Consider the following 17,753-nt stretch of genomic DNA (forward strand, 5'->3'; position numbering starts at 1 on the left):
ACTATCTGAGGTCGCTAGCTGCCAGCCGCATTGAAAGCCTAAAGAGCAACAGAATTCTGCATCCATGCCACATTCACCCTTGCTTATATTCGTTTTATTTCTGGGTATTTATACACGATGTCAAACTATGAATTTGATCATGATTATTTTTCAGTTATCACTAATACCGTGATGATAAATTAGCAAGATAAACCTGCCTTTCCTTTTCCATTTGAAGTTATTTTTTCACCTCAGCGTTCAACGTAACATCTTCCAAGATGATTCGGAACACTGAAACCGATATTGATTGTCTCGTTTGGGAATATTTATTGTTTATCATACAAATCTTCATCGTCGATGTAACCGTCAATGCAAACCGCGAGTACGTGTCGTTGTTTCCTGTTCACCCATGGCTGATACTTGACGATCACTCGCAGAGAGGGATTACGAATACAAACGCAGAAAGCACTTGTTGGAAACATTTGTCTCACTGATGCGATACGAGGAGAAAAGTAGAGGGGATGGATAATGAGTAGCCTGAATACAACGAGTAGTTGCAAGCTCTTCGCGTATTGCTCACACACTTCAGTTCAGGCCTGTCTTTCTCGGGAGCAGCTCTTCTCCTACGGACAGCATCACCATTTTCTATATCCATTTGCCGTATCTCTCAATAAAATATTCGTAACGGATAAAGCCAGAAGTGTGACAATTCACAACTCAGTCTAGCAATGTCGGGGCAAACAGCTTTCTGGGATCATTTTTGGCTGGCCAAGTTCTTGTTGCAATTCGCTGGCATTCTTCCCATCGGTGGATCATCCGCTTTGTGGAAGTCAGTTCTGACCGAGTTTCTAGCAACGTTACCACTGTGGGCCAGCTTCTATCTGCTCATCCCAGAAGTACAATACATATGTTGTCAAGTAAGATGAAGACTGAAAATATGCAGTTTTTTTTTTGTATTTATAATGGAAATCCTAAGCCGTTCCGATCAGGCTTCAGACCTTACTTATTACTCTCGTTTTTTCTTGCTGTAGTTCTGTGCAGAAAAAATACCAGCGTCAATGCGCAGCATAAAACACAGAAGCTTTGTTTTATGTCCTTTGATAAATTTATATAAACCCTTTTTTGATACAGAATCCCAGCGTAGATGGTTTGCTCGAAGCTTTGGTAATTATATCCGCCGTTTTGACAGGACAATTCAGATCGGTTTTCGTTATGGTGTATCGTCATAGAATCATGAGCTTGTTTTTAATCTGTGAGACGATGTGGGAAGAGGCCGACCTCGCAGATCGTAAAATAATGTTGCCTTGGGTCAAGCTAGGCAAAATCATTAGTACCGTTTTCTTTTATGGTGCTAATTGTGTGGTTGCCATGCACATTCTGAATACGGTAGTAAAGCAGATTTCGGCTCCTGCTAATTCAACCACAAAATTTTATCCGTTTATCCCCGAAGAGGATTTTACTCCTAGTCCGCAGTACGAAATCAAGTACACGCTTCAGACTATCATCACTTACATCGGAGTTTCGTACATTGCTGCTTGTGATATGACTGGGACTATACTAAGTTTCAACATGTGTGGACACTTCGCTGTCGTTCGTAGTTGGCTTCTGGAGCTGTCGAAAGAAAATTTTGATGTAGCGGATGGAAATACGAATGCTAGTTTTCAGGAGGGGTTGAAAAAATGTATTCGTCGTCATCAAATCGTATTGGAGTGAGTATTTTATTTTGTCGATTGCTTTTGGACTGGTACATACAAAAATAGTTTGGTACTCGATTTACCTAAATTTCAGATTCTTCAAAATTCCACTGAAACAATCAAAATTCTGCTTTTTTTTAGGCTCTGCGCTGAGCTGGAAGATGTCAATCAATACAACTATATTATACAAATCGTCACTGAGATGTACATAATGGCCATTTCAGCAGCTGAATTTACAAAGGTGAACTATAGCGATTATTATTCAATGTAATTGAAGAATTAAGACATTTGGTTCAACTCAGCCCTGGTCTCTTATCTGTAGTTGCAGAATTTCGGGTCATTGCAGCACCTTATAACATTTCTACTGGTAATCAATGGACTTTTCTTTTCTTGCTGGCCTGCGGATACTCTCTCAGTCGAGGTGAGAATTGAGCAATGTCCAAACTATCCGGCTTTGTCTTGTTACTGTTCTGTATTTTTCTTTTTCGATTCTTTCAGAGCAGTAACATCGCTCAGGTTGTTTACGGGGTTCCATGGTATCAAGGATCACGTTCCGAGAGAATTATGGTTGCCGTTATGCTGGCAAGATCCCAACGGCCGGCAACATTGAGCGCCGCGAAATTCGTCGGGTTATCCTTGGAAACTTTTTCCTCTGTAAGTGAAACTTTCACCCTACTCCTTTTCGACTCGCATTCACTGATGTTATAATATTTTTAATAATTTCAGATAACATCCAGTGGCATATCTTTGTGCATGCTCTTAAGCAGCTTCTAAACTGTTTCTCAAGAGTCCATTTCGCATTAAACACTAGAGCATTGTACCTTCAATCGTGCTGACGTCACGTCGTAATAAATATTCAAGTATCAAAGATATTCGAAATGTCTGGGTAACTATTGAAAAATTGATTCGTTTAACAATCGCTAAAATTTCCTTCTCCTTTAGTAGGGCGCAAAAGTTCAACGATCCTGTTGAATATATTTCGAGCTACGATTACTAATTAGTTGTTGAGGGCTTTCACGAGACAGTAAAACTATTTTAAGGATTCGTGTATTGACGTATTTATTTAATCAAAAACGCCATCTTGGCATACGAAAAGAAAACAGGCTTCACGTCGATTATTAGATGCTGAGGCATTGATTCAAAGAAGTATTTTACCGTGTAAAATATAATAGTTGATAAACAGAAGTCTAAATTTAATTACTTAAAGCTCAAGATTGCCACGTGTTATATACAAAAGGCTGTGTAAATTGATAAAAAAAGAGTTCAATTTTCCACAAAATAAATGATCTTAATAATTTGTTATTAACGAATGAATGAATGATGTCTAAAATCATCCAGTCATTCGATAAATAACGATATAATAAGGATCTGTCCAAATTTCGAGTCAATCGGACGGATAAATTTTGAGATTCCGTGTTTTTAAAAAATATTGTTTCGAGTAAAAGGCGAAAGCAGAAAAGGTAAGGAAATTCACACTTTTCATATTCAATATAAATTTTAGAGTCTTAATATCGCTGGCGCTTCTCAGGTACGTTTCCCCGCAAGGAGTGTACCAATATCCAAGTTATTTTATTGTAATTTTTTACTACGCTTGGATCTACAATTAGGCAGCAACCAACATCGTTTCTCAGTGAATTTATTCAATTGTGCAGAATTAAACCACTGGTAAAGAATATTCGAGTCTATAAGTCGTTAATAAACAATCTAATCCTGACAAAAATATTCGAATATGTAACTATTATCGATCCTTCCGAGGTGTTAGAAAGGATTTACTTCGTCAATTGTGTTTCGATCATATATATGTATTTTCGATTATTTATTCAGTCTGAAATGTAATCTGAAGATCTAACGAGGAATACAGGCTTCACTATTTCATTAACATCTTCAAATTGCCGTCAGGGTGAAGTGTGCTCAATGCAGTTGTTATAAAAAAATTAAGGAAGCCATCATCCAGACAGTATAGCAGCGCAACGTCTAGGCGGAGTCATAGCACAAGTATTCGTGAAAGAAGCCCACAATGCAGGGTGCAGTTGCACATCGAAACGAACCACGCCCGATACGCGCACGTCTAATACGTTATACCACATCAGAACCATCGATAACCTAGACGTCTACAATTAGGGTGGTTGAGTTGGGCCGGTCCGTAAACCAAAGATTAACGCTGCATGAGGGTTGCGCATAGCGTGTAGGGTGGAGTGAGAGTGGCGGAAGAGTAAACTTCACGATATGTCCGGCATGGGACTCGGCAGAGAAACGCATCGGCAATGGTAAGTTCGAATAGAGGGCGGCGATGGTCGAATGTTTTTTTGCGATATTACTTCTGATTAGTCATGAGCGACAGATGTCTCAATTCCCAATGTCGGAGCAGAGGGTGAGCAGCACGAAAAAAGAGTCGCAAACATTTTATGTCTGTCCCGTTCTTTATTATTCAGGAGATCGTGTGTTGTGTTCACCCTTCTGATTACACGATTCAAATATGTAAGTTGCCATTCCTATCGTCACTTGATTCTGTTGTATTCATGTTTTTTTTTTTTTTCATTTCTATTTTTCAATATTTTTACAGCTGTACAACTTAAAAGGTGCAACATTTGTCTATTAATTTAATCATGTTTCAGCAATTAGTGGTTATCGAATGAATATAAAAATTTTCATCTCCTCTACGGATCAGCAATTTGTTGGCTTCACGAGGTTTAAACCATAATCTGATAATTTGATTGGTTTTATCTGCGTCTGACAGCAGCCAACGGTCGGACCTTCGAGCTTTATTTGTTACTCGCACATATCACTGCAATACCAAATTTTTTGAATTAGACGGGTCGTTAGTTTACGTATCAATATAGACACGGACACATTGAACGTTGAAACGGAACGCCAACGATTATAGCTGCCACAAGTTTGGTGGGAGCTACATTCTTTTTAAATCTTCGAATACCGACAAGTGAGAGATGAGGTTTCTCAAATTCACTCAAGTGGAATATTCAATAATAATGGGCTGCTCTACGGCTAGAACTTTACACTTCGTCATCAACGTAACCATTGAGGCAAAATTGGTGCGAAGAATTCTTTCCCGTGTTCATCCTTGGCGAATGAAAAATGACTGGCTGGGAGGGATTACAGATACAAGCAGAGAAAGTTCTCATTCAAATCGTTAGTCCCACGTATGCAATACTGGAAGGAGCGCAGAGGGGATAACGAGTAGTCCGCAACATACGAGTTGCAAGCTCGGTGCGTATGAATTGGACACTTCAGTTCGGGCCTGTCTTTCTTGGGAGCAACTCTTCTCTTGCAAACAACATCATTGCTTCGAGTTTCCGTTTGTCTGCATTGCATTTCGTAAAATCGTGGCGGTCCAAGATAAAGGCAAACGTGTAACGACTAACAACGCGGTCTTGTAATGCCTGCACAGAGAGCTTTCTGGGATGAATTTTGGCTTGCGAGATTCTTTCTACGATTCGCGGGCATTCTTCCTATCGGTGGATCATCTGCTTTGTGGAAATCAAGACTCACCGATTTTCTGGCACTCTTGCCACTGTGGGCTGGCTTTAGTACGCTCATTCCAGAATTTCAATACATTCTTTTTCGTGTAAGCTAAAAACTGGTTGTTGTAGACTCTGAATATCAATTACTGAAAAGTGGCACATCCTGACGAATAGTGACTCCTTCTACTTGATTTTAATCAATTTTTAACTGTAGATCGAGCAGTTTTTTTTTTTTTACTTTTGCAATAATATTAACATTTGAAAGAATATTGTCAATTCCCTACTATTTGAAACCTCGCAGTACTTCTCGAGTATTTTGCTACTCTAGGGATGCGTGTCAAAAGCGAGTTGACAAATTAAATCTCGTGTGTAATCGAAATGGTGAATCAATGCTTATGAAATTCATTGAACAATCAATAAGATAAAGTACTTAAAACACTCGCTCGATTTGTTTGTATATTCGTTATTTGCAATATTGACATATTTTGCCTTACTATGCGGGTTACCTTATTCGACTTACTGACGATCAGCTGGTAAGGTTCCGAAGTCTAACTGATTCAATGGTTTCAGAGAATTGACAATACTAATTCGCAAAATTTCTTATTGACGACGAAAATGTAACTGTCGAATTGACGAGGTCATTTTATCACATATCCAAGCCACTTGTATACAATAACACAAAATAACAATAACGTAAAAACTGTTTTCCATGCAGAATCCCAGCATAGACAACATCCTCGAAGGCTTGCTAATCGTATCCGCAGCGTTGACGGGTCAACTCAGATCATTCTTTGTTATTGCGTATCGGTCTCGAATTGCACGCTTGTACTCCATCTGCGAGTCGATGTGGGACCATTCCGCTCCCGCAGATCGCAAAATAATTTCGACCTGGATCATATGGGCTAAATTTATAAGCACGGTGTATTTTCTTGCCGCAAATTGTGTGGTAACGGTGTTCATCATGACGACGACGCTCCAACAGCGCTCATCTCCTAAAAATTCCACAACGAAATTTTATCCGTTCACACCTCAAGAGGATTCGACTCCGAGTCCACGGTATGAAATCAAGTACGCTGTTCAGGTGATATGCTGTTTTTGCAGCATGTCCTACATCGCTGCTTGCGACATGACTGGGACTATATTGAGTTTCAACATATGCGGACAATTGGCCGTCATTAGAAGCTGGCTCGAAGAGCTTGCAAAGGGAAAGCTCGATCCAACGGGTAAAAAGACCGACGAAAGTCGCCAAGAGGGGTTGAAGAAGTGCATCCGTCGCCATCAACTTGTATTGGAGTAAGTATTCAGTTTATTTTTCATTGCTTTCAAAGTTAAACACGAAATAACAGGTCACTAATTGCTTGAGTAACGATTCAGATGTATCGCAATCCCAGAGATATAATCAAAATTCCGAATTTTCGTAGCCTCTGTGCCGAGCTTGAAGACGTAAATCAATATAATTATCTGATACAACTCGTCACTGAGATGTACATAATGGCAATTTCGGCAGCGCAGCTGACTAAGGTAAACTAGCAAATATCGTCCGTCTCTCTCGAATAAGATGGCATCATTCATCGTAAAAACCAAACAGAAACTTTCCGCATTTGACGTAAGCCTCGTTTTTCACCTGCAGTTACAGAATTTCGGGTCCTTGCGGCATCTTATAACAGTCCTGTTGGCAATCAATGGACTTTTTTTTTCTTGTTGGCCAGCGGAAACTCTTTCTGTAGAGGTGAGTTCAATTGAACAATATCGATATCGTTCCACTCAACGTTGCAGCCGTATTGCATTTTCAATTCTCGCCGTTTTTCCAGAGTCGCAATATAGCGACGGCGATTTACGAGGTCCCATGGGACGATGCCTCACTCTCCGTAAGAGCTATGATCATCATTATGCTGGGGCGATCTCAGCGTCCAGCAACGCTGAGCGCAGGGAAATTTCTACCGTTGTCCTTGGAAGCTTTTTCTTCTGTAAGTCATACCTTTGCCTCTATGCTGCACGGCGTGTAATTTCTAATCATGGTTCACTCACGCAGTTATTTTCAAATTACTTTCAGATAACATCGAGTGGCATATCCTTTTGCATGGTCTTAAGCAGTTTCTGAGTAATTTATGTATGGTGTATTTCAAGCCTAGCAGTAATATGCACCTGTACCTTCGATCATGGGTATGTGCCAGTTTGATAACAGTTTCATCCTCGTAATAAAAATTCTTGCAACGAGCTACGATTACCGATTCGTTAGAAGAGTTCAACGTCTCGGATATTTTTTCAGTCTAAAATATGACCTGGGCATAAAAAAAATAACACAAAGCTTCACAGAATTAGTCGCTTTTCATTAATATCTTTTAATTGCGTCATTAGTACGGAGTGCACCTCAATCCGTTTGTTAATAAAACAATACGCAAGCCAGTAGACAAGGCAGTTGATCAGTGTGGAATAGATTAAAATCACGAGGGTTCGTGAAAATCATTTCCATAATACAAGGTATAGGTGTACATCGATAATTGTCCATTTCGACTTAATCGAGAGTGTAACTATCATTTATATTATTTATGTTTCTCTTGATAACCGTACCTAGTACTAATCAGTGATCGCCGACAACAGATGCTTCGTCGTATGTTTAATTGTAAATTTTTCATCATATTTAAGCGGAAGATTAACTACAGCTAGAATTTCAAAAGGTTGTCAAGAGTTGAGTAAGGCATTCATTCTAAAAAGCATATCACATTAAAATACACAACTGTAAATGGCTGCAGTTATAAATTTAACCGTAAACATGAAACTCACATTTCTTGACAAAGTTCTCGTAAGTTTGCAAGGACGTTTTTTCTCATTAATTTCACTCCAAATGCTTGTTTGTTTGAAATGTCTAGAAAAATTTGCGACCATTGGTTACTTAGCTACTGTTCCCCATTCATCCTTGCCGACTTAGCAATTACCGTGGGGTGGGACTGCGAAGAAATGCGCAGAAAGTATTCACCACCACCATTAGTATTGCATGTGTAATTGTGCAAGCGATGCATAGGAAATAATAAGCGCACCTACAAAACTCGACGGTCCGCGTTTCGCGGCAGCAACTCTTACCGTTGGTCTGCGAAGTTTGCCCTCGGTCTGAATTTTTGCTTCTAATTACGTTCAACATGGATATTATCGATCCTTGCGGACAACATTGCTGACGAAAACCGTGAATGAAATCAAGCCGACGGAATTAAAGCGTCATACAAACGAAAGAGCGGAAAGAAGTGGTTCAGTGGTATCAGCTTTGATACAAATATCTGCTGGCTGATAGAAGACTGAAAAGAAAAGAGTTCCAACGGAGACTGCAACGCTCGCTTATAACTAACAGGATAGACACTATCGATCCTGAGACGACTGGGTTGTTTTCCATGTAGCCAAAAACCAACGATCAATCTGCATCAATCTTTGATCATGGTATATAAGTTTACGGAATCATCAGTGGGGATGGTTTACAAGACGAAACGAATTCATTAACAATTCATTCCAATTAAAAGCTTTCAGCTGTTATTATATCATCCTCCTTTTACAAAATTAACGATCACCTTTCAGATGATATCTTCAGTTCTCTCGTCTTTGAAAGCCGCGTTAAAAAGTGGCGAAGAAAACTTCTCGGATTTCTACCTCGTCCAACTTATGTCACTACATTATCATCGTCAAGTCGACTAGACTAGGGAAACGACGCCGTCTCGAGCAACTTCGTGAACTATTCATTACTTTATCACTGTTCGTTCGTGCCGACTTGACAATTGCTGACGGGGTGGAGCTAGCGGGGATACTAGCAACGAGAGTCTTCGCAAAAAACGACTCCTTTGCATATGCAAAATCGTTGAGGAGCGGAGGGGATAATAACTGCGCCCACAGAAGTCCGCACCAAAGTTCTTCCAGGCGTTGTCCGCCCATTGCTCGCAGAATTCAGTTCGGGTTTGCCTTTCTTGACAGCAACTCATCTGTCGTAAAGCTCTTCGGCTCGACAGTTGGATTCTCCTCACTATTGCTCGTTATAGCAATAAATTATACGGTTCCTCGACTAAACTCCAGCGCATATTCGAAGTCCTGCAATAATGTCTGGTCAGGAATCTTTCTGGGATCATTTTTGGCTGGCGAAATTATTTTTTCAATTTTCGGGTATTCTTCCTATCAGCGGTGAATCGTTTTTGTGGAAAAAATGTCTCAGTCAGTCCCTCGCAGTATTTCCAATGTTGCATAGCTTCTTCGTGCTCGTACCTCAAATGAATTTCATATTGTTCCGGGTAAGCTGTAAACTAAAAATGCTAATTTCTGACAAGTTTCTTTGAAGTTAACAATTATACAGTATTTTTATATTGCTTCAGCCCATGCTATTGTTAACTGGTTGGTCAAAGTTGAGCCAAAAGTACCGAATGATTGCTAGATTGATAGATTGATAGAAACAAAAATGTGTTTTACTACCAATTGATGATTTGAACAATGTATGAAAGCGATCTTATAATTGACCAAACACTGATTAGCTAACGCATAGCCAATTGAAATTCTGAAATGTGACTGCTGTACTTTGCCGAAAATTTGCAGTTTATAAAATCGTATCTGAATATTTTCGGCGATATCGTTATTTTTCATCATCTCTCGTCAATAATTAGTCCAGAAACGATCCGTCTATCTTTGTTCAATGCAGAATTACAACACGGATGGTTTGCTCGAAGCGATGCTGTTCGTGACGGCGGTTTTAACGGGGCAAATCAGATCGATCTTCGTTACGATATATCGTCATAGGATCACACGTTTATTTACTACCTGCAAAGAATTGTGGAATCAATCCGTTCCCGCAGACCGCAAAATAATTTTAACATGGATCAGACGGGCTAAATTTATCAGTACGATTTACTTTTGTGCCGCAAATTGTCTGGTGAGCGTGTTCGTCGTTGCTGCGACGCTCCAACAGCTCTCACTTCCTGAAAATTCCACAGCGAAATATTACCCATTCACACCTCAAGAGGATTCAACTCCGAGTCCACAGTATGAAATCAAGTTCGCCGTTCAGGTGATATGCTGCTTCTGCAGCATGTCGTACATCGCTGCTTGCGACATGACCGGGACGATATTAACTCTGTACCTGTGTGGACAACTCGCTCTTGTCAAAAGCTGGCTCAGAGATGATTTGTCGAAAAAAAAATACAGCCAAACGACAGGAAACACTAACGATGGTCTCGAGGAGAGATTTAAGAAGTGCGTCCGCCGCCATCAAATCGTTCTGGAGTAAGAATTCCTTCTACAAAATTATTTCAGAACAACTGTCTTGCTGATAATTTTTTTACTCGTAATCAATTTTTTTTTTTTTTTTTACAGACTCTGTACCGAACTGGAAAATGCGATTCGGTATAATTATCTAATACAAATCGTCACCGAGATGTACATCATGGCAATTTCCGCGGCAAGTTTCACAAAGGTGAAGCTTACAATGCTCTACGCTTAACAAAAATATTTTTTTCAAAAATCCCTACTCAAATTGACCATCTTCTCAGATAATGGATGATATGTTATAGAGTTCGGGATCGTTTCGATACTTTGCAACATTTATTTTGTCCATCAACGGGCTTTTCTTTTCTTGTTGGCCATCGGATACTCTCTCTTATGAAGTGAGTACCTACGTATGGTTGGATATTAGGTATAAAACCGTGAAATTCAAATATCAATTTTCTTCATCCATCGGCTTGAGAGCACCGAAATAGCGCATGCGGTCTATGAAGTCCCATGGTACGATGGATCGCCCCTGGTGAAAACTATGGCTGTAGTTCTGATCGCACGATCTCAGCGCCCGGCGATACTCACCGCGGGAAAATTCATACCATTATCCTTGGAGGCTTTTTCTTCTGTACGTCGAGCAATGTCTAAAACTTATTATTGTTCAATGGGTTTCATAAATTTTAGCCATGTCAACGTCTAATTGAAATTTTTTTCAGATAACATCCAGCGGTATATCTTTCTGCATGCTCCTCCGCAGTTTATGAATCACGGATCTTGCATGCATAAATTGAAATTGTACTCGTATTTGTGGTCGGAATATCTTAACATGGCCGCACTGAAAGAAACGGTTTAATAATAAAAAATAGGTATTTATTTGACAAGATATTTCAAGATACTTCTTATTCGAAAAATTTCACTCGATTTAAAACATTATTCAGTGATTCGCAGCCTATTGAATTTTGTCAAACAACATTCGTATATGGGGTAAATTCTTATTTAGGTAAACATGTTTGATGAATTAAAAAAACGTATTTTCTTGTGTGTAACAATATGGACGAATGAGAATATTGTGAAACAAATTAGTATTCAAAAATATGCGGAACATCTGTACTCGAGTTTTCAATTTCTAATACTTGAATTTGGCAGAGGCAAATTCAGGGAGTGACGGGAAATACTGTTCGAGAACCAGTGTGACTTCTTTTGATGCCATTTCTTTGCATCAAAGAGAAGCAGTTGTATGAATTCAATAGCATAACGCAGCGTATAAATAATTAATACGATTCAATTCAACGATCCTCTTCAATCGGTATCTTAGATTTAGAAATGAAGAAGTATAAATTGCGTGCAGAACGTAGATCTGCGATAATAATTTATGAGCCGATGTCACAATACGGAATTGAAATAAAAGTTTTATAGCATTGAATGTTTATTGAAATCATTTACAGACACTTTTGCATAAGAATTCATGTACTTATTTTTAATCTAACGTGGCGAGATAACTGAAAGAAATCACCAATTTCTTTTTGTATCACATATGCGAAGTAGCACGACATGTGCGAGATAATCACAATAAGTTATACTGCCCTCGAAACACCCGAAAACCGAAACTAATAAAGATGTGCAGTGCAGATGATTCGTTTGGTAGAATTGTTTTTCAAAACAATGAGTCATTATTTTATTCCTAGGTAAAACAATTCTCAATCTTAATCCTCGGTCTATTGAGCAAGCAAAGAACGAAGCACGCAGCATGGCGTCTTACCATCGCGTGTTGAATTGAGTTGAAGCGCGGATATTCACGGAAACTATAGACATAATGCATGTTGCATAATGAAATCGTCGACTGTTAAGAACGACGAAAGGGCGATGGTACGATTCGGTTCTTGTTTTTTTTTCTTCTTTTTTTGTTCCGCGATATTAATACTAATCAGCCACGATCGACAGATGCGTGGATTCCCAATACGAGCTCCGTGGTCGCGCCACGTATTCAAAAAATTGCATGAATTACACGTCTGGGTATTCCATGATTATTATTCAGCGAAAAGTAAGCAAGCAAGTGCTCGTCGCCCTTATAGAGTTTGAAAGAGTATCCACAGGGTGTGGTCACATATGGGTGAATAATGAATAAAGATATTGTCCGGCGCTTCTCTTTCACGAGTTTTCTCTTGCGTTGTATCTACGTAATGTCGGTACAGTTACAAGGCTGTGGAGAATCCAGCGCTACAATTACAAACCGCATCTATTTCCTGCAAGTATCTTCGTTTTGATATCCCGCCCTTGCAATAATTGCTACGCAGAGCAAGGTGAAATTTTACCGAAAGTGAATTTCGTGATGTGGACGTGAAGCGTGAAATACTTACTCCATTCCGCATGAGGTGAATGGATACTTGCAATGAAATGTATAATGTATCCATATCATGTGATGGATACATTAAGATGAGCTCAAGTCTGAATAATTGAATCCCTCGCCGCGCTGATAAACGAATAAGAACATTCAGTCGACAAAAAATCACGATCACTGTAAGCTTATTTCAATAAATTGAGAAACATGTCTGCAGTGACAACTTATGTTGCAGTAAATTAGAACGGTATGAGATATCTTGTATGGCCAGATTACGAAAATATCCGTGCCCATAAATAGTTTTATTGACTTTTATTTGCGCCTGGCCGTTCGATCTCGAACGGCAGCCCGCTTAATAAATTCAAATTTATCCGGTGTTTCAAATCGCATTCCGTTTAATATGAATTTTAATTCAATATTTTCAAACTTTGAATCATAACACGCGTGTAGATCACGTATATTTTCATTATTTTCAAATGATCCCAACTCGCGCTTCTTGCACACAACTCAGCTAAAGGCTGGGTTTTAAGAGATAGAGCGTTTGCATACTGGCAATAATGGAATATAATCGACCGCGAGAGCGAGTTCTATAAAAAGTCAAAAAATTCTAATAATCGTTTCAATAAAAAGACTCCGGCGTCCTTTTACTACCATTATCCCACTATACGGATAAATTATATAGTGACTGTGTACCTATGAACCTCATAGCCTTACTTGCCAGAAATTTTGGCTAATCGATTTGCAGTTTTAGATCGCTCCCGCTCACAACTCACTGATCCAGCTTCGTGAAGTCGAGAAGAGACACTAGCTTCTCTGCAAAAAGTTGCGTTTCTTCATTCACGCGCATATCGAGTTGTTGACGACAAAGTAAATTTGATTCGAGAACTACAAATCAAAATGCGGGTCTTGAAATGACAAGGATGGTGTCAAAAATACGTCCAAGGGAGAGGCCTTTGGCGCCCATGGTGCAACTGTGATCACCATTCGCATGACCACTGATCGCATGAATCATTGCTCACCGTTTATCCTTGCCGACCTGACAATTGCTCGCAGGGCGGAGCTTCGAACACATGCAGAGAGAGTTTTCGCCAAAATCGTATAATACTGGAAAGGGCGTAGAGGGGATAATAAGTTCGCCTGTAGAAGTCCGCACCAAACTTTCTGCAGGTACCGTGCATGAGGCTCACGAAATTCAGTTCAGGTTTGTCTTTCTTTGGAGCAGCTCATCTCCCTCCGAGTTCCCCGCGATTGCTACTCGAACCGATTCGCTATTCACTTTGCAAAATTCGTCCGATTCCACTACTCCCTTTGTTCCGTTCAACGAAGCCGTCCAATGGCCGTGCAAAAATCATTCTGGGATTATTTCTGGCTGGGAAAGTTCTATTTTCAAGTGCGATGTAATCCAACTAGCGAAACAGTAGTACCGAATTTATTTGAATACAATTTGTAACAAAGGAGATTGAAAAAATTGTACAATCCAAGGCTCATAGTCATGCGTGTGTATATAACCAACGGTCTTTATAGTAAAAAATACGATATATTAAATTTAACCATTAATTTCTCTTTCGAGTCCGCGAAGAAAATTGAGAGTTGCTGTAGAAATCTAACTCGTCAATTTTTAATAAAGTCGAGTTCCCTACGTACCATCGTTATCTGTATTATATCATCTATTATCCGAGTATTATTTTGGAAATCACTGGATCAGTTTTATAATGAATGTAATTTTGTAGCAACATTTGGAATAAAAGTAATGTGTAGACAATATTCTTTCTACCGACAAATGTCTTCGGAAAGATACTTCAATTGCTGTATTAAACAAGTACAGCGGAAGTTTTCAATCCGCAATGAATCCTTTTCGAATAGCCTTTTAACAAGATCATTGTTTATGAATAAGATGAGTTGTTTCACTGATATCTTTTTAAAATCTTGAGTATAACTGACAATTTTACGATACTGCCACAGTGTCACATCCATTCATTGTATCAATTTTACCAATCGGATGTCGTCAAATTTTATCTCAGAATTAAGCTTCAGTAGTGGAGGAATAATTATATACTTCCGTAAGATATTTAGGATAACTTGTCAACTATTTACGTGAGAACGTGAGTTGACGACACAAGTCATTATCTGATAGGGTGATTCATTGAATTATGCAACAATTAAGCTTCGCATCACCTTCCTTCGTCAACCCTGTCGGAGAGAACTTTCACCGACGTTACAACTGAAAGTCGCAGAACTCATTCAGCACTCTTCATCCACCGAAGAGACTTGAAATTGATGAATCATCAGCAATCATAACATTCGCGCGTTCATACTTTCCGGTGTCTACAGTTAATATCTCATTTGAATAATAAAAATGCCGGAACAAAAATCTTTCGACGATGCGGCGGGTATAATCAAATTTTCTCTTCAATTTTTCGGCGTCCTTCCTCTGAACGGACCTCCAACCATTTGGAAAAAACAACTCAGTAAATTTCTAACTGCCTTTACAATTTTGTGCGTCGGTAGCATCATCGTTCAAGTCATTCATCTCCTGCTCTCTACGGTAAGTGCTTGACTTGTACATAAAAGGAAGCGACGAGATTTTTTTCGGGCTACCCAATTCCACCATTAATCATTACGTTTTTTTATGCGAGGCACAGAATCTTGGCGTCGATAAGTCAATCGACACCTTGAACACTGTAGCCGCAGTAGCTGGAGGAGGACTTCGAATGATCTTCATTGCCTGGAATCGCAATAAAATATGGCGTCTGATGTCGACGTGTGAGGCCTTGTGGCAGGACGCAAGCCCGATCGAGTTGAGGATCATCTCTGTATGGACGAATCGAGCAAAATTGCTTAGTCTTAGCCTGTGCCTAACGACAGTTGTTGGAGCCGCCATGTGGATATTTTCCCCCATAATCAAGCAGGTTACACCGGGTGCAGTTGTCAGCAGCAGGTCTTGGCCATACCAAATAAACATGGACTCTTCACTGTCTCCACGATATGAAATTATCTACGCCGTTCAATCAGCTTCCGCTGTCGTCTGCCTCTGCTCAATAATTGGCTGCGATCTTGTCTCACCATTTTTGGCTCTAAACGTTTGCGGGCAGCTCAAACTGATCCAAAGCTGGCTGGCCAATATTGCCAAGAAAGAGTCAGAACACGGTGAACGACGCATAGATCGATATGTTGAAAAAACTCTGAGAAAGTGCACTTTGCGGCACCAAATCGTAATGGAGTACGTGTAAAGTTCTTAAAACTGCCACGCAGATTGATTGAGTTATTTAATACTGCTAATTTTCTCTACACTCTAGTTTTTGCACGCAATTGGAGGAATCTGTTTGCTACTCTAATTTGGCGCAAGCTATGGCCGGACTTTACATGCTGGGCATTTCAGCGGCAAGACTGACGAGGGTGAGATGAAACATTCTTTGGCTGATTGCATCTGTCATGGGTGTCTGATAACTGCCACATACCTGATTTGACATACACAATTACACTCTACTTGAACTTATTTTCTCATCGAAAATCATTTCAATGTGGTCCACGTGAAAATGGAAGCCATTCTGATATGAGTATCGTTTGTTTTTCCACAGATCCAAGGATCGGAAATTTTCCAATTCTTTAGCACCTTCTCCTTGGCCATTGGTCAACTGTTCCTCTCATGTTGGCCAGCGGAGTGCCTCATCACCGAAGTCAGTATATGATAGTCTCGTGCCAAGTCATTACCGGATTTGATTATCTCTATTAATTTACTTCGTTTCTTGCCAGTAGAGCACCATGGTGGCAGAATCGATTTACGCAATTCCATGGTACCGCTGTTCGCTTCGTATTCGAAACATGGTGTTCTTTATGATGGAACAATCCCAACGTCCCGCCCGCTTAACCGCTGGGAAATTTGTTACATACTCTCTGGCAACTTTAGGTTCCGTAAGTCACTATCACACCATTACTTTAAGTAGGTCATGGAGATACGAGGAAGCTTGATTTCAGATCATCTCTTCTGCGATGTCATTATTCATGTTGCTGAGGACCATCTATTCTACCACGTAAATGACGTGCATACATCTACGTATAGTTACAAACTCCGAACGAATTTCCAAGAACTTGAATGTAATTCCATTGTGTTGTCCAATTAACAGGTTTTACAAAAGTTCGTATTCACGTTAAGACATGCAAATTTGGAAATTCCCGTGCCGTGTAAGAAAAAGGATAGTCACTACAGGGCATACTGTCTTATCTATAGCTGCCACAAGTGCAGTTAACAAACTTTGCTCACAGGCCGATAGGCACAGAACACCCACTTACGGATTAGTTTACCAAGTTATGAGGGCCGCCCTAGGCTTTTGCTTCTCTAAGCTTATAATTAGAGATTCAACTCGCAGTCAAACTCATGGAAATAAAAAATGACACACCTGCGCCAAACGTTTGCTACCAGCATCCATTCCCAATTATTACTGGATCGTGAATAAGAACATATTTTTATGCCGAAACGAAATTACGAAACGTTGGTAAAATATGTATTCGTCTTGCAAAAACAATTCGTCCATTTTACACATAACGGTACATAATGAACGTTATAGTAGGGTAAGTGACAATGAGTCGTGCAGCTAAATACTAGGGTGAATGTATATGTCTGCATGATGCATCATCATCGATCGAAAATCAGAGCAATGAAATTTTAATAAACTCGAGTTCCTTACATACCAACCTCCACTGTATTGTAACGATGCATTATCCGAATATTGTGTTGGAAATCAATCGATCAACTTGATAATAAATTTAATTTTGCAGTAGCACTTGAAATAAAAGTAATGTGTAGACGATATTTTCCAACCGACAAATGTCTTTGGAAAGATACTTTAATTGCTGTAGTAAACAACGCGGCAATTTTCACTATGCAATTACTGTTTTTACATAGCCTTTTGACAAGATCATTGTCTATGAATGAGTTGAGTTTTTTTAATGGCGTCACCTGAAAACTTCAAGTACACGTGACAATTTTCTGTACCGTCACATTAATTCACGGTGTCAATTCCAGCAGTA

General features: G+C 39.6%; 4 protein-coding genes and 1 long non-coding RNA gene across 6 annotated transcripts; all 5 read left to right on the plus strand.

Annotated features, from left to right (window-relative positions):
- The first annotated feature begins 593 nt into the window (after nucleotides 1-593).
- On the plus strand, nucleotides 594-2,721 carry LOC124221080 (odorant receptor 10-like). The gene is made up of 6 exons (XM_046630724.2): nucleotides 594-896; nucleotides 1,111-1,688; nucleotides 1,815-1,914; nucleotides 1,996-2,094; nucleotides 2,172-2,327; nucleotides 2,400-2,721. The coding sequence occupies exons 1-6, from the start codon at nucleotides 708-710 to the stop codon at nucleotides 2,445-2,447; spliced, it is 1,170 nt and encodes a 389-aa protein (XP_046486680.1). The 5' UTR covers nucleotides 594-707; the 3' UTR covers nucleotides 2,448-2,721.
- A 2,480-nt stretch (nucleotides 2,722-5,201) lies between these two features.
- Nucleotides 5,202-7,907, plus strand: LOC124221216 (odorant receptor 10-like). Its single transcript, XM_046630977.2, has 6 exons — nucleotides 5,202-5,256; nucleotides 5,868-6,445; nucleotides 6,574-6,673; nucleotides 6,783-6,881; nucleotides 6,964-7,119; nucleotides 7,206-7,907. Exons 2-6 carry the CDS (start codon nucleotides 5,997-5,999, stop codon nucleotides 7,251-7,253), a joined length of 852 nt encoding a protein of 283 aa, XP_046486933.1. The 5' UTR covers nucleotides 5,202-5,256; nucleotides 5,868-5,996; the 3' UTR covers nucleotides 7,254-7,907.
- Nucleotides 7,908-9,100: 1,193 nt separating this feature from the next.
- LOC124221104 (odorant receptor Or2-like) lies at nucleotides 9,101-11,761 on the plus strand. 2 transcript variants are annotated; one of them, XM_046630776.2, is made up of 6 exons: nucleotides 9,101-9,235; nucleotides 9,819-10,399; nucleotides 10,490-10,589; nucleotides 10,687-10,779; nucleotides 10,860-11,015; nucleotides 11,104-11,761. In XM_046630776.2, exons 2-6 carry the CDS (start codon nucleotides 9,849-9,851, stop codon nucleotides 11,149-11,151), a joined length of 948 nt encoding a protein of 315 aa, XP_046486732.1. In that variant the 5' UTR covers nucleotides 9,101-9,235; nucleotides 9,819-9,848; the 3' UTR covers nucleotides 11,152-11,761. The 2 variants fall into 2 exon arrangements, with proteins under 2 accessions (XP_046486732.1, XP_046486731.1); XM_046630775.2 differs by lacking the exon at nucleotides 9,101-9,235 and adding an exon at nucleotides 9,354-9,417.
- Nucleotides 11,762-15,081: 3,320 nt separating this feature from the next.
- LOC138190329 (odorant receptor 4-like) lies at nucleotides 15,082-15,955 on the plus strand. The gene is made up of 2 exons (XM_069137389.1): nucleotides 15,082-15,270; nucleotides 15,368-15,955. The coding sequence occupies exons 1-2, from the start codon at nucleotides 15,082-15,084 to the stop codon at nucleotides 15,953-15,955; spliced, it is 777 nt and encodes a 258-aa protein (XP_068993490.1).
- Nucleotides 15,956-16,072: 117 nt separating this feature from the next.
- On the plus strand, nucleotides 16,073-16,727 carry LOC124222320 (uncharacterized). Its single transcript, XR_011177528.1, has 3 exons — nucleotides 16,073-16,121; nucleotides 16,304-16,402; nucleotides 16,482-16,727. It is a non-coding gene; the product is annotated as an uncharacterized lncRNA (long non-coding RNA).
- The last annotated feature ends 1,026 nt before the right edge of the window (nucleotides 16,728-17,753 follow it).

The sequence above is a fragment of the Neodiprion pinetum genome, chromosome 6 (genome assembly GCF_021155775.2).
Source record: "Neodiprion pinetum isolate iyNeoPine1 chromosome 6, iyNeoPine1.2, whole genome shotgun sequence".
Taxonomy (NCBI): Eukaryota; Metazoa; Arthropoda; class Insecta; order Hymenoptera; family Diprionidae; genus Neodiprion; species Neodiprion pinetum.

Excerpts from the sequence above, each read along its gene's own strand:
- LOC124221080 (XM_046630724.2), top strand. The coding sequence starts at position 708 with ATGTCGGGGCAAACAGCTTTCTGGGATCATTTTTGGCTGGCCAAGTTC. Across the intron at positions 1,689-1,814 it reads CGTCATCAAATCGTATTGGA|GCTCTGCGCTGAGCTGGAAG; the intron begins GTGAGTATTTTA and ends GCTTTTTTTTAG. Across the intron at positions 2,328-2,399 it reads CCTTGGAAACTTTTTCCTCT|ATAACATCCAGTGGCATATC; the intron begins GTAAGTGAAACT and ends TAATAATTTCAG.
- LOC124221216 (XM_046630977.2), top strand. The coding sequence starts at position 5,997 with ATGTGGGACCATTCCGCTCCCGCAGATCGCAAAATAATTTCGACCTGG. Across the intron at positions 6,446-6,573 it reads CGCCATCAACTTGTATTGGA|CCTCTGTGCCGAGCTTGAAG; the intron begins GTAAGTATTCAG and ends GAATTTTCGTAG. Across the intron at positions 7,120-7,205 it reads CCTTGGAAGCTTTTTCTTCT|ATAACATCGAGTGGCATATC; the intron begins GTAAGTCATACC and ends AATTACTTTCAG.
- LOC124221104 (XM_046630775.2), top strand. The coding sequence starts at position 9,364 with ATGTTGCATAGCTTCTTCGTGCTCGTACCTCAAATGAATTTCATATTG. Across the intron at positions 9,418-9,818 it reads TGAATTTCATATTGTTCCGG|AATTACAACACGGATGGTTT; the intron begins GTAAGCTGTAAA and ends TGTTCAATGCAG. Across the intron at positions 10,590-10,686 it reads CCGCGGCAAGTTTCACAAAG|AGTTCGGGATCGTTTCGATA; the intron begins GTGAAGCTTACA and ends GATATGTTATAG.
- LOC138190329 (XM_069137389.1), top strand. The coding sequence starts at position 15,082 with ATGCCGGAACAAAAATCTTTCGACGATGCGGCGGGTATAATCAAATTT. Across the intron at positions 15,271-15,367 it reads TTCATCTCCTGCTCTCTACG|AATCTTGGCGTCGATAAGTC; the intron begins GTAAGTGCTTGA and ends TGCGAGGCACAG.